At 42.5% G+C, this 24,229-nt stretch overlaps 1 protein-coding gene and 1 long non-coding RNA gene across 6 annotated transcripts; one reads left to right on the top strand and one right to left on the bottom strand.

Annotated features, from left to right (window-relative positions):
* The first annotated feature begins 3 nt into the window (after positions 1–3).
* LOC116561985 lies at positions 4–15,305 on the top strand. Its single transcript, XR_004273695.1, has 3 exons — positions 4–288; positions 9,507–9,578; positions 14,542–15,305. It is a non-coding gene; the product is annotated as an uncharacterized LOC116561985 (long non-coding RNA).
* Positions 1,852–22,555, bottom strand: MATN3 (matrilin 3). 5 transcript variants are annotated; one of them, XM_032294042.1, is made up of 9 exons: positions 22,273–22,523; positions 16,288–16,854; positions 13,698–13,823; positions 12,463–12,588; positions 10,940–11,065; positions 9,881–10,006; positions 7,131–7,256; positions 4,077–4,187; positions 1,852–2,960 (listed from the first exon to the last, which is right to left on the bottom strand). In XM_032294042.1, exons 1-9 carry the CDS (start codon positions 22,496–22,498, stop codon positions 2,905–2,907), a joined length of 1,590 nt encoding a protein of 529 aa, XP_032149933.1. In that variant the 5' UTR covers positions 22,499–22,523; the 3' UTR covers positions 1,852–2,904. The 5 variants fall into 5 exon arrangements, with proteins under 5 accessions (XP_032149933.1, XP_032149934.1, XP_032149936.1 ...); XM_032294043.1 differs by lacking the exon at positions 10,940–11,065 and having other exon boundaries at positions 22,273–22,555; XM_032294045.1 differs by lacking the exon at positions 9,881–10,006.
* Positions 22,556–24,229: the final 1,674 nt, after the last annotated feature.

Below are 24,229 nucleotides of genomic sequence, written 5' to 3'. Positions count from 1 at the left end.
GTGCGCCTGCGCGGACGTCGTTGGGTTTGTGGGCGCAGAGCGGTAGCTTGGGTTGTCCTGTCCCGTACCCAGACTTCTGTGCCTTTCTGCTCTCCTCGAGAAGCTGGGTCGCGACCTGTCACTGCCAGCCGTGCGCTCGCCCTCTGCGCCGTGTCTCATGGTCCCTGGCCGCCCTACCTCCCGCCATACACCTCTGATGGTCGTGATGGAGCCGCGTCTCAGGTGTCAGCACTATAAACCGAGGAGGAAAGGCGCCCGTTCGAATAAGTGCAAATGATTTAATGTTTTGTAAGCCCCAAAGTTCCAGCATTCTTGAAAGAGAAAAGCCATGTACTGTATTTGATAGGTTGGCGCTACGGGCCAGATGAAAGTGCAAATGTGCATATTGAAATCTTGCAAACCTCTGTGTCTTTGGGGATTCGAGAACCCTCTGGAGCAATTTAGGAATAGGAGATTTTGTGTATTCTGCTTGTTTTGACATTTTTTAACAGTTTAAGATATTACCGCAACCCCAAGGGTTCTTTTAAAAGGAATTTGTATAAACTTTAGGTAATTATAGCGTACAATTGCTATTGGGCATAGCCTCCTGTTTTACAATATTTGAGCGTTTGGTGTTTTCTCATCTAGAGTCGACTGTTACATATTCTCTTATTTTTCTTACCTTATTTTTTTCTTCGTTCTCCTTTGTCCTTTTTGAATGCCTGAGAGTTAGAAAGCCTCAAAATCTAAGGCATAGGGCAGAAATCCAAGTAGAACCACTCTCATGAAATTATTTGGTCTCAACCATGTTTTTATTTATTTCTGGTTTTCTCTTTTACCATAATATAGCATGTAATTTATGCATCAGTAGTTAATTTTCCCACTTGGAGTCTTTTCCCATCTCAGACCAAAAAAAAAAAATGCTCCAATCCTTTAACCTGGGTAATTTGCCTCACCCAGCACAATCTATTACAGAACTGACAATAGTTCCTAGTGCCTTTCCTAGAGAACCTAAACTCCACCCAAAATCAGATCTCCCTTCAATCCTAAATGTTTTCACAAGGGAACCCCCACCTTAAGTAAGCCAATGTGCTTTCTGCGGGTTAAAATTCCATCAGGCTCTGCTTCACAAGCTACTTTATATATTCTGTGATGGTCCGAACCTCTTAACAAGCCAGTTGTGCTTAGCCAACCAGCACAAATTAGTCTCCCGGAGGAATTCTTTCCAAACTTAGCTCAATCCCATTCAGATAATACCTTTGTTTTCCATTGTCTGTGCATCTGTTTAAGATACATTGGCCTCTGCCCATAGGCTCCCTATACTGGACGCATGAGACAAATTAGTATCATCTAATCCAGGAGTTTCCAATAAGCTGGTCAAGACATGATAAGTTGAAGCTAAGTGAAACTCACCTCTCTTTAAATATCTTACCCTTCTTGCACATGAACTCCCATTTATTCCTTTATACCACCGTTTCTCTGTGGTATATTAATATGTATGTACTGATTTGGGGCTCAAACAAGTATGGAAAATACTACTGTAACTCTATGTCATGGCCTTTCAAAATTTTTGACAAGTAACAATATATGTTTTATATAATATATATTTCCTTTGTGTATTCCGTTTTTGTTCCTTAAAGTTTATATTTTATATTTACATCTGTAGGTGATATGTGCTTTTCAGGAGCTTGTATTAATGTAAAGTTCATCATTATTTAACTAAATTCAGATAATTTTATATTAAAGCCTTTCTGTTGAACCTGAACTTACACTTTTAGCCTCAAGAGTGTGAGATTAAACTATAGGAAGAGTATTAAATTTCTGTCTTCTGATAAGAAACTGTTGAATATCAAAATAATTGTTAATTCCGTATAATTTAAGGAAATATGTTTAATAGACAAAATTGATGATGAGTCATCAAAAAACACGCAATATGTAAAGGTAATAACTTTTATTATATTAAAGACAATACAAACCAAAAAAAGAATTGAGCAGTGCAAAATTTAAAGGACTGTTTTGTTCTAAAAGTTGCAAGTTTCAAAGCCAAAAAATTATATGTATCAAATATATAAGTAAAAAAAAGTTAGGCTTTCACACCTGTAATCCCAGCACTTTGGGAAGCTGCGGTGGTTGGATCACTAACATCAAAAAGACAACATTAGCTTTTGTCGACTTACAGCAATTTTATAAATATATAACTTTATTAGTTGGATCCTAAAGCAAAATAATAAAGTAAATTTAGAGTTTTTTGTACTTGGTAAAAAGTTTAACGCCCTAAATTCTCAACAAGTGCTCTTTATTAGTACATTTCTTCTAAAGACCAGAATGAATTAAAAATGGCAATATAATGTTCACTTGATCTATGTTAACTATTTTTAGATATGTGTATTACAATCTATTGATCACATCTTCAATAATACTCCAACAAAATAAGCAAAAAACAAAGTGTTAAACAGTTCAAAATTATATTCATTGCATTTATATGAAGCTGTACGTGTAAATACCTTGTACAATTTGCACTTAGTAATAAGATTGATTTATATTATAAATATTATCAAAAGAAACTAGACCTAAAGTTTCCATCGTGAATATGGTTATCTAATATAAACATTTAAAAATTAAATGGCTCAATTAGTAGATACAGAAACAAACTTTTCATTCTATTTCCTACCAACCATTTCACAGTCATAAGTTAGAGACATTAAAGTTTGCTCTTAATAAGGATCTGTGTATTTATTTCCTTGAAAAAATGATGCTGATCCTTCAGAAGATCTTCATACAACTTATCCAGTAATATTCAAGCATTAATACAGCTTATGGCAAATTATTAGCAGGAACATTGGCAATAACAGGTGTGCAAAAGAATGCATGAATATTAAGTATACCAAGCTGTCCACATTTCCAGCTCCGTGAAATTGGAGCAATTTAACGATGTATTTGTCCATATTCATTTACTTTCAACTTCTCCAAAATGTCATCAAGTGGCAAGTTGTTAAGGCCAATACTGTTTATTTTTACACGTTAGAAAATGTAAACACACTTTCAAACACTCAACACAAGATAATTATGTCCTGTGATAAGTGAAAAAAAAAAGCAAAACTGTTTTTTCACCAAAAGTTGAATTCAGTCTAAAACTCAAAAATCCTATTCTTCAGAGATCACAATAAAAGTAGACCACGGCAGTGGTCTTCAGATGTTTTTGTTCACATAAAATTTAATTGGAGCGGCACCTTCATGGGAGGGATGGGAGAAGCAATGTTTATGAAGTCTTGGTTAAAGGGATTGTTGGATTGTCCCTTTGTTTGGCTCTCTCAAGATTCTACTTTTCTAAGAAATGCACCTGAGTAGATCTAGGGTAAGTGAGAAATATGCCTTTCTTATGTAAAGATAGGAGAATGGTGATGCCGAAATGAGAGATGAGAAAAGAAAATAACAACTGATTCCAAGTAGCATCTTAAGCAAGTGAAAGATTTGTAAATTGATCCTTTGAAACTATCTGTACCTCCCTTAAAAGTCTCTGCATATGCCTAGATTACCACAATCTGAATTCCACTCCTCTGAGGTACATAGGAACAGAGTTGTTAACTTGAACTGTTCTGATAAACTTTTCTGGAGTTATTCCTTTGGAGAAAGAACTGATTTTGAATGTTTCTGAGGCTGTATCATGTTACATTTTAAAATCTGCTTTTTGACCACTTGGCTAGTCAAAGTGTACAACTGTGTGTAATCTGAGGTATCACAACCCATTCATCAGCTGACTTGCTTTTTGCATGTACAGATTCTGAACTCAGCCATATTAAGGAATCATTAGCATAAATGTTCCATCTGTTATGTAAGAGCATCATTAGGGGCATATACAGTTATGGAAAAGCACTAGGGAATGAAATAGGCAGGTTTTATGTGTAAATACTCAATGAGTGAAACAGTGTATTAAACCATGAGAAAATAACTCTAAATTTTAAGTTGTATATTACTACTGCTCATATTAAACCTTAACAAACCAGTCACTTGCCTGTGGAATGTCTTAAAGTGTTTGGCTCAATTGTAGTACCTAGGTTGGCTCCAGGCAGAAGCATAAAACCTTCCAGAAAGGATATGTTTAGTGTTCAGTCTCTGAAGATACGAGCTGACCTTATCTTGGAATGCCAATGTAGCTTCACATCCACAAGCATCTTCAGTGGAAACGAGTCTTCGTGCTTCCTCAATCACTGAAGACAATGACAGTACACAAATATACTATGTAGGAATAGCTATCTAGGAATCATAACAAATCAGGAAATCCACAATCAAATATTTCCACCATTAAGACTTACCAAAGTGCATTTTCCAAGAGGGAAAGGAATATATGAACAAACAAAAAGATGAGAAAATACTTATTATCACAGAAAAATTTGTCTTAGGAGTCATTGGCAAAAATGTTTATAATTGTCAAGCTAAGTGATGCTTAAATGAGTGTTCATGATTTTCTTTCCTGTACTTTTGTGATTGCCAGAAATTATTCATGATATAAAGTAAATTTAGAAAAACATGGTTGATATGGGGGGGAAGGATATAGAGATAAGACAGTGTTCATGTTATGCTATGTAATTAAGAAATGAAAATGGGCCTGGTACAGCGGCTTATTCCTATAATGACAGCACTTTTGGAGTCTAAGGCAGAAGGATTGCTTGAGGCCAAGTTTGAGACCACCCTGGGCAACAAAGCAAGGGCCTGTCTCTACAAAAAAGCAAAACAGTTAGCCAAGCATAGTGGCACACACCTGTAATCCCAGCTACTTGAAAGGCTGAGACGGGAGGATCACTTGAGCCCAGGAGTTCAAGGCTGCAGTGAGCCACGATCACACCACTGCACTCCAGCTTGAATAACAGAGTAAAACCCTGTCTATTAAAAGTAAATAAATAAAACTAGGACAATAGTCCTCTATTTGTGTGGCCAAAATATATCAAAGATGAAAACAAGGCTCAGGCGCAGTGGCTCACACCTATAATCCTAATACTCTGGGAGGCCGAGATGGGTGGATTGCTTGAGGTCAGGAATTGGAGACCAGCCTGGACAACATGGTGAAATCCTGTCTCTACCAAAAATACAAAAATTAGCCAGGCATGGTGTCATGCACCTGTCATCCCAATTACTTGGTCGACTAAGGCAGGAGAATTGCTTGAACTCTGGAGGAAGAGGTTGCAGTGAGCTAAGATGGCACCACTGCACTCCAACCTGGCTGAGAGAGTGAAACTCCATCTCAAAAAAACAAACAAAAAAAAAGATAAAAACTAGGTTAAGTCCTGATTTCCTGTAGAGGACTGTTATGGTTTGAAGTGAGAGTCTTAGTTCTTGCCAGTAAATACTTTGAAACTAAAAATTCAGGTTTGTATTGACATTTAATCAAATATGAGAGGCGATAAAAGTAACTCCTATTTCTTTCTGTAATTCAGTGAGGCAGCTATTCTTACTCTGTATCAGGGCTCCTCCTAAAGTTGTGAATAGAAATAAGACTAGCTTCCCAGGTCTGAAGACTGGTGTATCATTTTCCTATGGAGTAATGCTATTATTACCTGAGGACAGGAAATGGTCCTTTGCTGCAATATTTTTACTCTAACATTTTACAAAGATCCAATGTAGGGATGGGAGATCACAAATACATTAAATGTAATCTATCATCTATCCACCTGTCTAAATCCTATTGAACCTTTTAGGGACAGCCAGCCCAAATCCCATCTTAGTTAATCAGTCAATAAACCAAGAATTATCTACTGAATATCAACTACATGTCCATCATCCCTGTACCCATAAGATGAGTACATATAATACTTGTTCAGTGTCTGTCTTTAAGTTCTATGAGGGCATGGGCTCAGTGGGATATTCTAATTAAAACACTTCATAGAAAATTGTAGACCTGGGTTACAGCAAAATTGAAAATTAAGAAATGGAGAAATGGTGCTTATAATAGCACCAGAAAGAATAAGATAGTTAGGAATAAATAGTTTTTAAAGTGCAGGACTTGTACACTGAACACTATAAAATAATTTTGAAAGAAATTAAAGAAGAACTAAAAAAAAAAGAAAGGACAAACCACATTAATGGAACGAAAGACTCTTAAAATGGCAGTACTCCCCAAGTGGATCTCTAGATTCAATACAACGTAGCTATCCAGTGCCCCAGCAACATTTGTGAAAAAGACTGTTCTTTCCCTTATTAAATTGTCTTAGTACCCTACTACCCAACTTAAGACTTAAAACATTATGACTACTGTTAAACAGACATCATTTAAAAAGCAAAATGATAGAAGATATTTACAATAAGTAAAAACAAAAAATAACTTACAATGTGAAGAGTTCCTATGAATCAATAAGAAAAATACAAATAACCCAATTGAAAAATATAAAAAGGACATAAATAGCATTTCCAAATATGGAACTCGTGACCAATAAGCATAGGAAGAGATGCCTCACCTCATTAGTAACCGGGAAATGAAAAAATCCACTACATTGGCAAAAATTTAATTCAACAAAACCAAATGTTACCAAGAATGTGGTTCTTAGATCCTGACAAGCAAAAGCATTGAGGGGAGAGTGAAAACAAGCGAGTGCAGGGCATGCTCCTGGACCATCAAACAGCCTGCTGTGGCTGGACCATGGGACGCGGGCAGAAGCAGTGAATCTGGGGGCAAATAGAGGAGAAAAGTTTTAAAAGCCAGGATGAGGCAAGTAGTTCCCACAGGCTGCGGGGCGTGGGTGATGGGCAGTTATTGTTTCATGGGTAGAGTTTTGGTTTGAGATGATAAAAGAAATTCTGGAGATGGATAGTGGTGATTGTTGCACAACAATGTGAATGTACTTAATGCCACTGAACTCTACACTTGAAAATAATTGATATGGTAAATTTTATGTATATTTTATCACAATAAAAAAATCCAGACTTAGGCAGAAAGTTTAATTAGAAAGAAAAATGTGAAAAAGAGAGAAGACAAAGAGATCATGGAGGGTAGGCTGCCTGGTGGAGTATCACTGTTTTATTCTGTAGACCAGTGGAGAATGCTAGAGAATTCTGACAAGGAGAAAGAATCACAACTGTGCCTTAGACAGAAAGAAAAAAGCTTCCTCCTGAAAAAATTCTCAAACCAAAGGAAATCGCCTTAAAGGGCTGGTCCTCACCTGAGCATGTTTTCTTGTCCTCATTCAAGGTGTAGCCAGGATAACAATCACAGTGGTAGGATGTGGCCCCATCACTCACACAAATGTGCTGGCAACCATGAGAGCCTAGGGCACACTTGTCACGGACTGACCACGAGTGGTGCAGGAAAGAAAATATTCACACATTAATTAAATAGAAAAGTAAACACAAACATCTGAGAGAAGAAGCTTCCATTTGGTCCCCGCAAGTGCTGACAATCAACCCATCAGTAGTCAGCAGCAGGCCCCATGCTGCAGGAGCAAGCCTGTTTTCTCTTCCCATACCTCTCATCCCTTTGGCCTCACAGCACACATGCTCCTTTCCTTTTTATCTCTCACAGATATCTAAGGGTGCCTTTTCTTTTTTTCTACCCACAGCACTGGGCAGCACTGAGTCTTGACTCTATTCCAGAACTTACTTCCAGCCTTTCCCGACCACCACCAATGCTTCCAGCATCCCTAGCTCTCATGGATCATCGTCATGATCATCACCAAAAATAATGTTGTAGGGACCTAATCATAAACGGAGCTAAGTCTGATGCTGCACCAAAAGCTCTACATTGACCAAGTGCCTGCCTTCATAGCTTACAAAGTGGAACAGAAAACACTGACCTGGAGATACACGTGCGCACACACACAAGTACAGATGGGGAAATAATACTGCGTTAGTAACTATGATGTGTACGCTTAGAGAGCAAAGTGCTTACTATCTATCACAAACAAATAACATTTCAGGGACAAACGCAGTTTGCCCAAGTTTGAGTGGAGAACAGAGCAAATTGCCATACTTGTCCCATGTTCAGACTGGCCTAGGACAACTAAAACAGCAATTCTCCTTTAAAACCCAGAAAGACTTCCTGGAAGACACAGGTTCCTCCTCTGCCATTGCAGGAACCAAAATAGTTCTTTATTTCCTTCTAATTTTCCTCTTAAATGTCATTTCATGTGCAGAACTTTTGTGGCTCACTAGTGCCTATAGAATAGCATTGTGTGAAATGCATGGCACCATATAATCTATACATAAAGTGCCTTTCCAACCTTAATATGGCTATTCCTTTTCAGTGCTACAATTTACATTTGTTTTCAGCAAAATGCCTTATAGCAGGGTGTTTCATGTTTTTCCCCCTCATTCCATCTTAGTACCCACTCTACAGGTAACAAATGGACATGCTTCCAGCCCTGGCCCTGATCTAGGGCTCTACATTTAATTTACAAGCCTTCCTACCACTAGCAAGGAAAAAGCAGACCATTACAAGGGATCTGCTCCATGGTACGTTTCCCACCTTTATAGCAGTATTCACTATTCCTTTTTTTCTTTTTTCTTTTTTTTGAGACGGAGTCTCACTCTGTTGCCTGGCTGGAGTGTCGTGGCGCAATCTCGGCTCACTGCAATCTCGACCTCCCAGGTTGAAGCAATTCTCCTGCCTCAGCCTCCTGAGTAGCTGGGACTACAGGTACATACCATCACACCCAGCTAATTTTTTGTATTTTTAGTAGAGACAGGATTTCACCATGTTGGCCAGGATGGTGTCGATCTCTTGACCTTGTAATCCACCCACCTCGGCCTCCCAAAGTGCTGGGCTTATAAGCATGAGCAACTATGCCTAGCCATTCACTATTACTTTAAAATATATAAAATATATAAATAGGCCAGGCACGGTGGCTCACACTTTGGGAAGCCAAGGCAGGTAGATTGCTTGACTTCAGGAGTTTGAAACAAGCCTGGGCAAAATGTCAAAACCCCATCTCTACAAAAAATACAAAAATTAGCCAGGTGTGGTGGCATGTGCCTGAAGTCCTAGCTACTCAGGAGGCTGAGGTGGGAGAATCACTTGAGCCTGGGAGGTAGAGGGTGCAATGAAGCCAAGATCCCACCACTGCACTCCTGCCTGGGTGACAGAGTGAGACCCTGTCTCAACAAAGAGAAGAAAACAACAAATATATACTAACTTTCCCACTAGTACATCTTTCTCTTCTGTTCCTCTTTGCTGTCCTGTGCTTTGTACACTAAGACAGTATGGCTTAGGGGTTAAGAGCCTATGTAACCACCAGGGCAAGTACCTGGGTTCAAACCCTGGCTCTGCTCCTTACTAGCCGAGTGACCATGGGCAAGTTACTTAATCAGCTTCCTCCTAAAGCTGCTGTGAGTATTAAGCGGCATTACTGTAGCTAAAAGGCCTAGAATCCTGCATGGCCTACAGTAGGCATTGAAGAATATGGGCTGCTGGCATCTGGGAGTATTGTCTGCCTTAATTGAAAATTTTCTTTGATCTATGTTTTTTAAAAATAAATTGCTTCACTTTATTCCATACTATCTGTTAGTCTGAATGGAAATCTGTTTTTGGTTTGTTTGCCCAGGTCTTCAATGTTCCTGGCAGCTTAAGGTACCAACTGGGACACTTGCCACTAGTTTGAGAAGTGCAGCCATAGGTGAATCCTCTCCACCAAACTTTCTTAGTCATCCTGCCCTGAACAAATAAATCAGCTCAAGCCAGTCCCCTGCCAGTGCCACTTTGCTCTTCTCTCAATTGAAACCTTCACTGTCCTTCAAGACCCAACACCAGCCCTTCACAGATGCCCACCTCCCCAGCCTCTATAGCCCTTAGTGTCCATCAGTCCTCTCCCTGGCTCAGTCTCTGCTTTCAGAAGGAGCTGGCTGTCTGCTGGTGAGTTGCAAGTTGGTTTCACTGTAAAAGGCCCAAGTATGAAAGAATTTGTTGAGTGGATCTTACCTGAACATGTTTTTTTATCTGCATTCAGAGTGTAGCCCTCATAGCATTCACAGTGATAGGAACCTGTTCCGTCATTCACACAAATGTGCTGACACCCATGGGTACCCAAAGCACATTTGTCTTGAGCTGTGAAACAAAAATTCGCCCAGCCTTAAGTTATTCAGAGGCAGAAACTTATGCTTCTTTATATGCTCACAATGCTTAGTGCCATACTGGGAACAAAGTAGGTGCCTAGTACTTTTCATTGGTTTCCTTTAAAAAAAAAAATGGGGGGACTTAGTGACATGCCATTTCCTTCGTTTATCTTGAAGTCTATATCTCTTCAAGGGAGAGGAAAATATACATCAAATCTAAAACACATTCCGTATGCCAAAGCTAAATGCCACCTTGAGAGCTTGGAATTTCTCTCAGAAGTTTTTTTACGTTTATAAATGCCTCCCTGTCCTGCCAGTAAGTTTAAATCAAATTAATGAGGATTAACAGCAATGGCATGGGCTCATTGGCCAATGTATAAGGCTTAGTGTCACTGATGATTGATCATCTAGAAACTGCCAGGGAGTGACTGGCCTCAAACTTACTGGAAGATTTGTGTGGGTCTAATTCAGACATTCACAAAGTCTTCTTTACTGAAATCATCCAGCTTTAAGATTAACACTACAGAAAACTTCCAGGCCAAGTTTTAACTGGAAAAAGATCAGTTCATCCTATCATACCAAATAGTTTCTGTCCAACTGACTTCCATCAAAATTTCCTCTTTGCTTAAAAGTGCTCAGTGTACAGAACTATAAAATTTTCCTGGATAAAGACCCTACATTTAATTAGCTTTTCTCACCCTCCCTCCACTCCCTACCTATTTCCCAGTAATTTTCTGAAGTAATCTATGTTTGCTCCAGTGAGCTCACCACCCTCTAAGCAATGTGTACCTTCATCTAAAAGTGTGGTAGCATGTCTGAGCCTTGATTCCTTAAGTTACCTTTAAGAACCTCTTTGCTGATGAGTTGCAAGTTGGTTTCACTGTAAAAGACCCAAGTATGAAAGAATTTGTTGAGTGGATCTTACCTGAACATGTTTTTTTATCTGCATTCAGAGTGTAGCCCTCATAGCATTCACAGTGATAGGAACCTGTTCCGTCATTCACACAAATGTGCTGACACCCATGGGTACCCAAAGCACATATGTCTTGAGCTGTGAAACAAAAATTTAGGAGAAAAGAAATAAACGGTGGAAGAGTCTTTTATTACCCATGGATAGAAACCTTATTTGCAGCTAGAAACATGTGAGGAAAACTTACTGCAAACTATTCAAAGTCATTGGCGCTATTTTTTCTAAATAGAAGTTAACTGAGTTAAATGAAATCCTGCACATACAATAATTATTCTCTGACCTTCCCCAATTTCTTCTCAAAATCATCAGTATTGAGTTTTTACAACTTAAGTATCTCATAAATACTTTCTAAAGCATTCCTTTTAGGCCTATTAAACTTATCCCAACTCAGAGGGATACCAACAGTTGTGTAACTAATTATACTGGATTCAGAAAGACATAGAAATAGAGTTTGAAGAAATTATAGTTCAACCCTCTCCTATTTTTAAGATGAGAGAAAGGAGCCCAAGGGAGACCAGTTGATTCAGAGCAGCATAAGAACTCAAGACACAAATTTTCATTCAATGCACTTTCCTCTGTACTGATATATTTTTAAACTATTTTTTATTTTAAAACTATTTTTTATTTTTAAACTTTTAAGATAATTTCAGATTTATAAAAAAGTTGCAAAAACAGTGCAAAAATTCCTGTACTTCACCCTGTTTCCCCAAACAGTAATTTACATAACCATAGTATGATTATCAAACTAGAAACTAACATTGATATACTATGATTTACTAATCTACAGACATTATTCAAATGTTGCCATTAATGCCCTTTTTCTGGTCCAGGACCCAATCCAGAATTCCACATTGCATGAAGTTTCACATGTCCTCCAATCTGGGACACTTCCTACATCGCTCTTTGTCTTTTATGACTTTCACACTTCTGAAAAGTACTGGAAACTATTTTGTGAACTGAGAACGTCTCTCAAGTTGGATTTTTCTAATGTTTCCTCGTGATCCTGAATTTTTAGCAAGAATACTACAGGTGTGCTGTTGTGTCCACAGTATTGAGCCCAGCATGTCAGGTCATTCATAATGTCACTATGTGTCATCACTGATGATGTGAACTTTGATCACTCGGTTAAGGTGATGTCTGCCAATTTCTCCACTATAAAGTTATTGTCTTTCCCTTTGTAAGCAACAAGTACCTGTGGGTTGTTATGTGATTCAACCTACTAAATTGTCTGTAGCACTTGGGAAGAACTGTTCGGGCTGGGTACAGAGAAGGAAATGTGCAACACATGTATATGTTTGGGCGGAGATCCATACATGTTACCATTTCTAACGTTTTGGATAAGACTTAGAAATGGGAAAAGCTCAAGGTGCCAAAAGAGGAAAACACACCTACTTCCCAGTCAGTGTGACCTGCCCTTCCATCACTGGGTAGGTAGGCAAATAGCTAAGCAGCAATAGGAAAGGTTCTCCCTCACTTACCTGAACAAGTTTTCCCGTCTTCATTCAAGGTATAACCTTCATAGCACTCACAATGATAAGAGCCACTTCTGTCATTCACACAGACGTGCTCACATCCATGGGTGTTAAGAGCACACTTATCAAGAGCTATCAAAAGATGATTGAGACAAATGTAAATGCATGCAAAGCATGGCAGCAATAAATAATTATGGGTCATGCCACTTACACACACACACACACACACACACACACACAGACACACAGAGAGAGAGAGAGAGAGAGAGAGAGAGAGAGAGAAGTGCTAATAAAACAAGGGAGGGGTGGCTGGGAGTTGGGAACCAACCCTCTGGTCTTGGCTCTTTCACTGACAGATCCTGTGACATGGGTAAGTTTTCTCCTTTCTGTCCATATCAATTTCATTATCTATAAAATTAAATTATCTCTAAGTTTTCCTTCTCTCAAAAACTTTTTTCTAAGATTAAAAAAAAAAAATCTAATTCCCATTCCTCATTAACTCCATGTACGTATCTATGTACCAGACCAGTGAGTACCCCTCTAACTTTCCTACTTCTTCTAGATTCCATGAGCATCTATGACTATAGAGAGGAAGACAGTAGCTTGTGTGTAATTAAATAAAATCCAGGAAAAATTCCAAATCCTCAAAAGGACTGAGAATCTTGGACCTTGTCTTTTCCCCCTTTCTTTTTTGTTTTTGTTTTTATGAGACAGGGTCTCCCTCTGTCATGCAGTGGCATTATCATAGCTCACTGCAGCGTTGACCTGCTGGTCTCAAACAATCCTCCTGCCTCAGCCTCCCAAGTAGCTGGGACTACAGGCATGCACCACCAAGCCTGGCTAATTTTTTTAAATTATTTTTTGTAGAGATGGGGGTCTTGCTGTGTTGTCAAGGCTAATCTCGAATTAGGCCTCAAACTGTCCTACCATCTCAGCCTCCCCAAATGCGGGAATTATAGGCATGAGCTACTACACTCAGCCTGGACCTCTTTCTTAGTAGCCTTTTCTCCTATGATTTTATTTAAAACTTAAAAGGTATGGAAATAAGCTGATTTACATATTATTTCACTTCCCTCCCTAAGCTCCTTTTCAGGGAAAACTGCTGATGAACAACAGTAAACCAGGCAAAAGGCAGTTGAGTAAAAAGGGGTCAGAGAGTCAAAGCACAAGGGCAGTCCAAAACCTGGAGCATAGGTTCCCCAGTAATTTGATTCAGTCACGGCCCCCTATGCAGGCCTCACCTGAACATGTTTTCTTGTCAGCATTCAAGGTGTATCCTTGGCTACACTCGCAGTGGTGCTTGCCTTCCCCGTCACTGATGCAGACGTGCTGGCACTGATGTGTTCCAAGCTCACAGGGGTCCAGTGCTGTGCAGAGGAAGTTTGCGACGGTCAGCATTGACACTCAGGAAACATCTCAGATACTTTCTCCCAGGTCAAATAGACATTGCTCTCCAGGTTCCTTTCCCAGACTATCTTTACTTCACTATAAAAATTGGCTGTTTTCTGCCTCTGGCTTATTAGCAATGCTACTCTTAAACTAGAAATCTTACTAATTTAAAAGTACACTTCTTGCTATATAGACTTTCTCAAAGGAGAAAGGGAATTTGAAACTTGGAACTGAAGCCAAACACTTACACAGGCCAGGCGATTGATGTTTTATTTGGCTTATCCACGTCCCTATGAAGAAAAAATGTGTTCTTCCCCACCACAAGAAATGGGAGAACAATAATGCACAGCCTGAAGTGCTACGAGCTAGTCGTCCCACTGTAGCCAGAATCTGATTTCTAAGAGTTGTATAGTCTATGTCTAAACAGAATTCTCACACAAGCATATGTCTAAGCCTAGAATGAACTCACAGGTGGGCAGTGGTACATATGGTAGAGGGCAATGAGGGTAACTGTTTTCTGAGTATTTAAGATGAGTGAACTCATCCATACGCTAAATCCGTAATGAACTCATATGCTAATACAGACAGGTAAAAAGAAAAGGAAGATCAAAATAAATGAGATTACATTAGGTAAACTACATCTCCAACTTTTTGCTCCTGGAGTGATTTATGTCTCATTGGATATTTTTTTCCTAGTGGCCTGTTTTGAAAGATGAATCAATGAATTAAGTCATTTCTGAGAAACCAAGGAGGCCTGTTGGAGGAGGCTGGCCCTCCTATGGCAGGTAACCCAGCCTCCACTGCGCTTGGCAACAGGACAAGGCTAATATTTTCCCAAGAAGGGCCTTTTCATGCAACGATCTTTCCAAGCAGTTGACTACAACAAGCTGCCCCTCAGTCTTTTTTCCATAGAGAGGGCATTTTTCTCCCAGAACAAGCAGATCTTTTGTACCATAAGGAAAAGATTGCCACTCACCACTTGTTACTTTACAGCCTTTGAAGCCCAACCCCAGGTGCTAGCTTTGAAACCCAACTTTGCCACAGACCAGCATGTTGATGGAAAAGCTCTCACCCACAAGCATGGAGTGGGAGGGTGATTTCCTGGGAGAAAGAAAGCCACTTTCTTTTTGGAAGCCAACGAATGCCAAGTAGATGCTACCAAAGCCAGTGATGGCTTGTGAAAGCCTAGTGTCCTGGGACAGGAAAGACAAGGGGATCCCAGCCAAGTTTGGCTGCAATGAGGCCAAACTTTGCCCAGACCAAGACTTCATCCCCCTTTTCCTGCCAAACTGTTGATGGCTGGGTTTCGCATTAACTTAGATTAAAAGTCTCTTTGAAATTTACAATTGTAATTAATTATTGGTTCATTTGTTTGTTTCACTCCCACCCCTAGAATGTTACTTGATGGTAGGGAGGGATTGCTTTTATCTTTTTACCATCAGAGGTCAATAAATACATGCGTGGAACAAATTATATTGCAAAAAGATATCTCTGTTTACAAATTCACCTAAACTAGAAATTTGTCCACAACTGCTTGGATATTCACATACAGGCATCAAAAGATTATTTCCAGATGATACAAAATAAATCATGAGTCCCACAAATCATAATTCTGACCAGTGAGTAAAAATAAACTCCAGCATTAAATGGATCTGTATTCCTAGATTTGATCAATTTACGCTAAAAATTCCAATAAAATTAGCCCATTCTTATTCAAATTCCATCCTAAAGGATGGAGGGAGTAGCAGAGTAACAGAATGATTTCTTAAGATCATCTTGCTTTCCTTCAAGTGCACTGAAACCCTAATCTGCCTGGTCCCTGAATCCCATTGTTCAACAAAGAGTAATCAGATAGAGGGCCCAATCTGAAAACAAGAGCGTTCACTAACTGTGCGCTGGGGCTGATGGTGACGTTGGAATAGAGGCCTGCTGACTCTTCCAAGGACAGACGCTGCTCCCTGCCTTCTACAGGAGAACAAACAGAGTTCTGTTAGATCTAGAGATGGTAAAACTAAAAAAATATGTATCAGGGGGAAAAAATGTAGTGGTGGGCAGGGAGGGCAGGAGAGGCATCTTGAGTTTTGTTTTTCCTTATCCTTACAGAGAACAGCGGGGTCATTTATCCTGGATGTTTGCAGACCTTCACAGTTCTAATGCAAACATGAAGATTTTATGAGGAAACCAAGTTTCATATAATACAGCTCTATATTCCTAAACCAACATAGTGTGCTTAGGTTGGTCACACGTGCGCATGTGTGCACGTGTGCACGTACGCACGCGCGCGCGCACACACACACACACACACACACTCACACACAGGATATATTTAAGTTTTTCATTAAATTTCCGCCAAAAAAGAAAATAAAACTATTTTCTCTGGGTATATAATGTCTGAATATAATAACATCCTTTCTAGTTGGAAGCAAAGACTGACCAACTTACCACAAAAGGTTTCCTGGAATCTAGAGGACAGTTTCTCAATGACCCCATAAGTCTCCACATAGAAAACATGCTCCTCTAGAGGCTCACTGGCCATCATCTTGAGAGACTCCATGTCTGCCCGGTCCACACCCACAGCATAGAGCTCAATACCAGATGCTCGGGCCCGAGCCGCCACCTCATTCACCTGGTCCTGGGGCCTCCCATCTGTGACAATAATGGCCACCTTAGGAATGTTAGAGGAGGGCCCTCGAGCACCTGCCTCCACTGTGAAGGCTTCATCCATTGCTGTCTGGATGGCCAGGCCTGACATAGTGCCTGTTGACAAGGGTGTGATTCGACCCACAGCCTGCTTCAGGGACTGCTTATCTGTGTAGGCCTGGAGTTGGAACTCAATCTTCACGGTGCTAGCATAGTTCACTACTGCCACCCGTGTGTCGGCCGGCCCAATGTCCAGAGTGTCGATTATCCGGGAGACGAAAGTTTTCACTTTGGTGAATTCCAGGGGCCGTACGCTACGAGAGCTATCAATGATAAACACCAGGTCCAAGGGCCTGCTCTTGCAAACACCTGCAAAAGACCAAGCAATGATCAGACCACAGTTAGAAATGCAATAAGCCTCACTTCCAGAGAACTCTGGGATTCCAGGAGGCAAGGCAAGGCAGCATCTCCTGACCCCAACATCACCACGCTTGTGACCTTCTCCAAGACCATCTTCCCTTTCGGTGTTGAAAGCACCAAGGACTTCAGAACTCCCTAGTGAGAATCACCTAGAGATGTGAAGTTTCCCCAAATACCTCACCTGCAGGCTGGCTGAACCCTGAAATTTCACTTAGAACCTCATCCCTCTGCTTAAGCTTTTGCTCCCAAGGTCCCTCAAGATTGCTGGGAATTAATGGATTCTAGACCTTTCTTAAGCACCTTGGCTATCTGGAGCAATTGGACAAATGTACCCCTGAACCATGTAAAAGGCTTTGGGCCCTCAGGGACAGCCTCACTGCAAACCACTGTGCCCAGGCCTCAGGCAATGGCAGTCTGAGGCAAGGCACTCAGGGGCTCTTCTGGTGGCCCCTTTCTTGTACTATACTTCCAAGGGGGTGAAAACTGCTCCAGAACCCCTGAATCCTCCCTCTATCTGGCCATCATTTCTGTTTAGTGAATTTAGGGGCCCACTAGAGCCATGCGCTAATTAAAAGTAGAAAGAGGGATGCCAACTTAATCTTGAATCTGTTTAGTCCACTTCCAACTTCGTGAGCATGTCTCGTAAGAAGCAGGGATTGTGATCTGGTATCTACCCTACTGCGCCATCAAACTCTCTTGGTCATCTCTCTTTCACTTATTCATTCACCAAAAACATTTTTTGAGGGCCTACATGTATGAAGCCCTGGAGCTACAAAAACGAATAAACCAGATTCCCCACCTTTAAAGAACTTATCTCTTTTCTACACAAAAGTACCTGACATACTATAGCATTACAGTACATTTTAGTGTTCAACTATTCTTTCCCATTCTTTCCTGTTTCTCCCAACCCGTTTGCACACCCTCTTTCCTCAATACAAAAATTAAATCCACAATTCAGAATGAGATGAGAAAAAAGCCAATCACTAAACTTCTTTTTTTTTTTTTTTGAGACGGAGTCTCGCTCTGTTGCCCAGACTGGAGTGCAGTGGTGCAATCTTGGCTCACGGCAACCTCTGTCTCATGAGTTCAAGCAATTCTCCTGCCTCAGCCTCCTGAGTAGCTGGGATTACAGGCACGCGCCACCACATCCAGCTAATTTTTGTATTTTTAGTAGAGACGGACTTTCAGCATGTTGGCCAGGCTGGTCTTTAACTCCTGACCTCAGGTGATCTGCCCACTCTGGCCTCCCAAAGTGCTGAAATTACAGGTGTGAGCCACTGTGCCCAGCCCTAAACTTCTTTTTCAAGCCCTTTTTTCCCCTTCTCGCCTGACACACATGCACACGCTTACAGGCATTACCCGCATGCAGCCTAAATGGAAGCGAGGTCCTGGGGCATGAGGTGCCACTCAGGGCTCTTTTCTTTCCTAACAAGGAGGCAGAAGTTGATTACTCTAAGAAGGCAATTCACTTAGTGAGTAGGAAAAAATGTAGATTCAAAATTAATGCCTAGACTAAGCAGTTTATAGAAAAAAAGCCTTACCTGGAACAGTCTACCTTATATGTCTCTGTCTAGTTTTCTTTTAGAAGCAGAAAATTATCTTCTTGTTTTTAGCCTGTTGTTTGGAGGTATTTAAGAAAAATGAAATTTTTCCTTTCAGTAACACTTTAGGAATCACAAGGTACCAACACATCAACCCTGTGAAGCTGGAGGTGCAGAGGTCATTTTTATACCCATTTTACAGGTGAGAAACCTGAGGTTCAAGGAGGTGTGAAACTAGAAAGTGGTAGAGCATGGATTGGACTCCAGGCTTCCAGACTCCCAGCCCCTGGGGGCTTGCTACTGAATCCCAGTCACTTCTGAGACATTTTCCTCCACAAAAATCAATATTCTCTCATGTATTTGGTAAACATCCTGCATGTTGACTTTGAGCCACCACCCTGCAATATGCTGTATGTCATGTATTTAGTTAAGTCAAAAGGAATTAAAGCCAGGCACAGTGGCTCACGCCTGTAATCCCAATACTTTGAGAGGCTGAGGGAGAAGGATCACTTGAGCTCAGGAGTTCTAGACCAGCCTGGGCAACACAGGGAGACCTCATCTCTACAAAAAATTTAAAAATTAGCCAGGCATGGTGGCAGGCACCTGTAGTTCCAGCTACTTAGGGGGCTGAGGTGGGAGGATCGCTTAAAGCCAGAGAGTCAAGGCTGAAGTGAGCCACAATCACACTACTGCACTCCAGCCTGGACAATAGAATGAGATCCTGTCTCTAAAAGAAAAAAAAAAAAAAGGAATTAATTGAAGTTTTTTCTTTATTTAAAAAGACCAACTCCAGCAGCCATAAAAAAGGATGAGTTCATGTCCTTTGGGACATGGATGAAGCTGGAAGCCGTCATTCTGAGCAAACTAACACAGGAACAGAAAACCAGACACCACATCTTCTCACTTATAAGTGGGAACTGAACAATAAGAACGCATGGACACAGGGAGGGGAACATCACACACCAGGACCTGTCCGGGGCTGGGGGCCAAGGGGAGGGAGAGCATTAGGACAAATACCTAATGCATGCGAGGCTTAAAACCTAGATGATGGGTTGATGGGTGCAGCAAAACACCAAAGCACATGTATACCTGTGTAACAAACCTGCAGGTTCTGCATGTGTATCCCAGAACTTAAAGTTAAAAAAAAAAATCTGAATAGCAAACATTTGTCATCAATTGTCTCTAAGGTTAGCCACCATAATACTTCAAAAGAACCTTTGTCTCTACAATCTTTTATCTTAACGGGAACATTTCCTTTCTATGGATCCCAGGTCTTTAGACAAAGTCAACCGTCAACCAGAAAATGTTTAAATTTTCTTATAGCCTGGAAGCCCCACCACCACCAGCTTTGAGCTGTCCTACCTTTCTGGACCAAACCAATGTATTCCTTAAACGTATTTGATTCCTTAAACGTCTCATGCCTCCTTAAATTGTATAAAACCAAGCTGCACCCTGACCACCTTGGGCACATGTTCTCAGGTCCTCTTGAGGGCTATGTCACAAACCATGGTCACTCATATTTGGCTCAGAATAAATCTCTTCAAATAAAAAATAAATTAAAAAAAAAAAAACCTCCAGAATTTGACTTCATTCCTGGAAAGTCCTATAGATCTAGAACTAAGAAGAAGAATTATGTTGAAAATCCTTCCTGGAGATGGGTCAGAGTATTTTTGTATAATTAGAAAAAGAAAGGCAGGGTGGCAACATGAAGATATGAACTCTGTAACTGACAGTTCTTTCACCAACACCCAAATGGTGTCCTTATAAATATCATGGCTATGTTCTTATAACTAGACATATATGATTCCTTCCTTCTCCACTTGGTTATTCACACCAAATCCTCTATTTAGGGTGTGATATGCAAAATTATGCCCCCCCGAAAGACATATGTCCTAATTCCAGAAACATGCTACTTTTATGTGGCAAAGGGTAGAGACTTTGCAGGTGTGATTAAGTTAAAGACCTCCACGTGAGAGGTTATCCTAGATTATTTAGTCAGTCAATGTAATTATAAAGTAGAAGAGGGACGCAGAGGAAAGAAATGTGAGTAACTCAATGTGAAAATGCCTCAATCTGCTTTAGCTAGCTCTGAAGATGGAGGAAAAGGGCCATAAGCCAAGGAACTCCGCAGCCTTCAAGCACTGGGAAGGGAAGGGAAATGGATTCTCCCCTAGAGGCTCCCGAGAAGAACGCAGCCCTACTGACGCCTTAATTTTACCCTACTGAGACCAGTGTCGGACTTCTGACTCACAGAACTCTCAGATAATAAATGTGTGTTGTTTTAAGCCACAAAATTCATAGTGATTTGTTACAGTGGCCATAGAAAACTAATACCTGAGGCTTGATCAGGGTGGCAGAAAATTATGTGAACATCTGGTTCCTTCCTGATTGGTACTCACTCGGCATCAATCATTAGTTGTTTTTGAATCTCACTCCCATTTACTAGATAACAGCAATGTGATTCCCAAGAACAAAGAATCTGAATCTCCTAAAATGTTACCAGACTCACAATACTGTCGAGTCCTTACAGTCCTGCTAGAAATAAAAGCCCATAGCAAAGCTTAGCAATTTCTGGTTGCTAAAAGGAGAGAATTTGGAATCTGGTATCAGGTTCAGACACCAGGTAATAAAAGACCAGTGCAGCTTAGGGGAACATGGCCACCTGGTGCTGAATCTCTCCTTCCCCTTCCAGTCTCATCCCAGAGGGAGGCTGGTCAGGACTAGAGCAAGGTTAACTTCTAGAAGAAAGGCTTTCCCTCAATTCCCCACCTGGAGCAACCAGCTACCAGCTGGATCTAACCCTGTGGACCCTGACACCTCCCGCCTCAGCAGCAATGCTTTCGCCATTTCAAATCTGCCACTTTAAATACTGGAACTGAGTATTTGAATCAGGAAAGAGTCCCTTGAGCTCCCTCTCAGCTTATCCAGAAAGATGCAGAAGGGGTCAGACAATGCAAATCAGCCTGAGGCATGCATCCTGGCTGGCCAGATGAGACTGCATACCCAGAAATGGTCTGGCACAGGCTCTCTTTAGCAAGACTGGAGCTGGGGTTTTTGGAAATAAAGATACAATCTTACGCAAACCATATTAAGAGGTTGGTAGGCTGGGGCAGTGGAAAGAGCTTTGCTTGGGATTTCGGAGCCCTCAATTTTACGGTGGGTTCTGACACTGATTCACAGAGTCCCTTCAAATTGATACGCCTCAGTTTCCCCGCATGTGCTGTCAGGGGCTGTGTCAGACGACCTGCCCACTTCGCAGCACTAGAAGCTTTGCTCTGGTTCAGGAATCAATCACTGACCAAAGAGAGAATTGTCCGCCAAAGACCCAGAGTGTCTTGGTCCTGGGGTAACCTGCGGCTTTTCGGGTCGCCTGGTCTCACACCCCCATCCTTTATTTCCAGGGTGAGGCAGCCTGAGGGCTGCGGGAGGGGAGGAAGGATCACGCCCTGATATTGGCTGGAGACGGAGGGATTCAAAGAGAACTAACAGCAGAATCTCAGGAAGGGTTTGCTGAGGTCAGGATTGGGACGGAGCTGGGCGGCAGCCCCTGCGCTCCCCAGCTGCCCTGTGCTCCGGGCCAAGTCACAGGGGAGGCTGCGTGAGTTAGAGCTTCAGGAGACCCGCATTTCTAGCCTGGACACGAGTGACGTTGGGCATCTCCCTCCCCTTCTCTGAACCTCAGCTTCCCCCACAGGATTCAGCCGGGGAGGGACCTCTTTCTCCCGCTCCACGGTCAGCCTGAGGCCGGCGGCAGAGCGTTTGGGGGATGCCCGGGCTTCTCCTCCTCCTCAGATGCTCACGCGTCCCTCCCGCCGCCAGCCTGTACCTGCGCCGCGGGCGCGGCCGGGCTCGCTGGCCCCTGAAGAGGGCGCGCCGTCCGGAGCCGCGGGAGTGGGGCGGCGTCCAGGGCTGCCCCCGGGGCCGCGGGTCCCCAGCCTCCGGAAGCCCGGGCGGGCCACGGGGTCGGGGGCGGCGGGGAGCGGCAGCAGCAGCAGCGGCCAGAGCAGCAGGAGGAGCCCCGGGAGGCGGCGCGCGGGGGCCGGGCGCGGCATGGTGGGCTCGGCGGGCCTGGCGTTGTCCGTCGGGGGCCGGGAGCCCACGCAAGGCGCCGATTTAAAGGTCCCGCGGCCTCGGGCCCCGCCCGCCACGCCATGCCACGCCCGCCCTGGGGCCTCGAGCGCCAGGCGGGCCCAGGGAACCCCGCCCAAGGCCAACAAGGAGCCTTGTCCGCGCATTCCAGCGGCAGAAACGGAATGTCCGGGCGAGGCGGCCAGCGGCGAGGTGGTCACCTCCTGCCCCTGCCCTGCGCCCCGAGCCGGCAGCAGCTGGGTGGGCTCGGCTGCCGTCGCAGCCTCAGTCCTCCCAGTCACACCGGGGCGGGGCGCACCCATCCGCGGCCGCAGCCTGCCTTGCCCTCCGCTCTCTCACCCACCCTGGCGGGGCCTGCGCCCCAGGCCCGGGATGGGGAGCCCTGGACTCTGCCTGCCCTTCCGCCCCTGCTTCGCCCGCCTGGGGCTGAAGGTGAAACCCTGCTCCTCGCTCTACATTCCTTTCCTCAGACGAGTAACTCAAGTTTTGCTGTGGGCTCTTGGTTTAAAAAAAAAAAAAAAGAAAGAAAAGGCCTCACAGATTCTAGGGGCATGAATAGAAACGCTTTCATCCTAGCTTCAAATATCCACAGACATTTGAACTTATATTACCGGGAAAAGAAAGTCAAACACACATTCCCCAGAGAGCCCGGTTAGCTGGAAGGACAGCCTGCACCAACACAGGCTTCAAAGGCTCTCCCTAGACCCCATTTCCTCTCCGGAAGGGTTACCGTGGTGCAGGGCTGGAGGCTGCCAGGGGACCCCCAAGGAGCTCAGTGTCTATGGGAAGGAGATACGCATAAATGCAGTGCCTATCTATGGGAACGTGGTGGATTTAGGAAAGAGACACTGGCTGCCTGCCGAGACCAGGTGACATTTGAGCCGTCTTAAAACATGACAGTGAGCTCATCTGATCGTCCTATTTCATTATTTACCCTCTACAAGCCATCCTCCAGGCAGGATCCTAAACCTCGCTTCTCATATTTGCACCCCATGTTGGTAGCAGCATTATACACAATAGCCAAGAGGCGGCAGCAACCCAAGTGTCTCTCTCTGTATCAATGGAAAAGCAAAATGCGGTTATCTATGTACAATGGAATACTATTCAGCCTTAAAAGGGAGGAAATTTTGGCACATGCTACAACATGGATGAACCTTGAGGATATTACGTTAAGTGAGATAAGCTAGTCACAAAAGACATATGATTCCATTTACATGGGGAATCTAGAGTAGTCAATTCATAGAGACAGAATGAATGACGGTTACCAGGAGCTGGGGGGAAGTGGGGATGGGGAGTTGTATAATGTATCAACGACACTGGGAAGTGATAGTCACGCCGAGGGAAACCATCACTCGACTCTCAGTGAGAACTCACCAATTTAGAAGGACCTTAGGAGAAACGAGAAGTTTGTAATAATGGGAAGAGGACACTAAGAAATTTGAAAGAAGCTATGCCAAGAAGAGAAGAGACTGGTAAACACAGTATTTGCAAGCTCTGGTGGACATTTGTCATTTGTCTTGCTTTTAGGATGATCCCCAAAGCCTTTGAACCCTGCATTAGTCAAGGTTCTTGAGAGAAACAAAACCAATAGATTTTATATATACATACATATAGAGAGAGGGTGGGGGGAGAGATGGAGATTATGAGAGATTGGCTCATGCGATTATGAAGGCTAAGAAGTCCCACCACCTGCT

The sequence above is a fragment of the Sapajus apella genome, unplaced genomic scaffold, assembly GCF_009761245.1.
Source record: "Sapajus apella isolate SASKATOON/1434 unplaced genomic scaffold, GSC_monkey_1.0 scaffold31, whole genome shotgun sequence".
Lineage (NCBI taxonomy): Eukaryota > Metazoa > Chordata > Mammalia > Primates > Cebidae > Sapajus > Sapajus apella.
Note: the sequence above shows the minus strand (reverse complement) of the source record. Positions and strands in the feature narration are given on the sequence as shown.

Coding starts and splice junctions, on each gene's coding strand:
- MATN3 (XM_032294042.1), bottom strand. CDS start 22,498: ATGCCGCGCCCGGCCCCCGCGCGCCGCCTCCCGGGGCTCCTCCTGCTG. Junction 13,824..16,287: donor ATTCCAGGAAACCTTTTGTG/GTAAGTTGGTCA, acceptor TCCTCTGCACAG/CACTGGACCCCTGTGAGCTT. Junction 12,589..13,697: donor TGACAAGAAAACATGTTCAG/GTGAGGCCTGCA, acceptor ATCTTTTGATAG/CTCTTGATAAGTGTGCTCTT.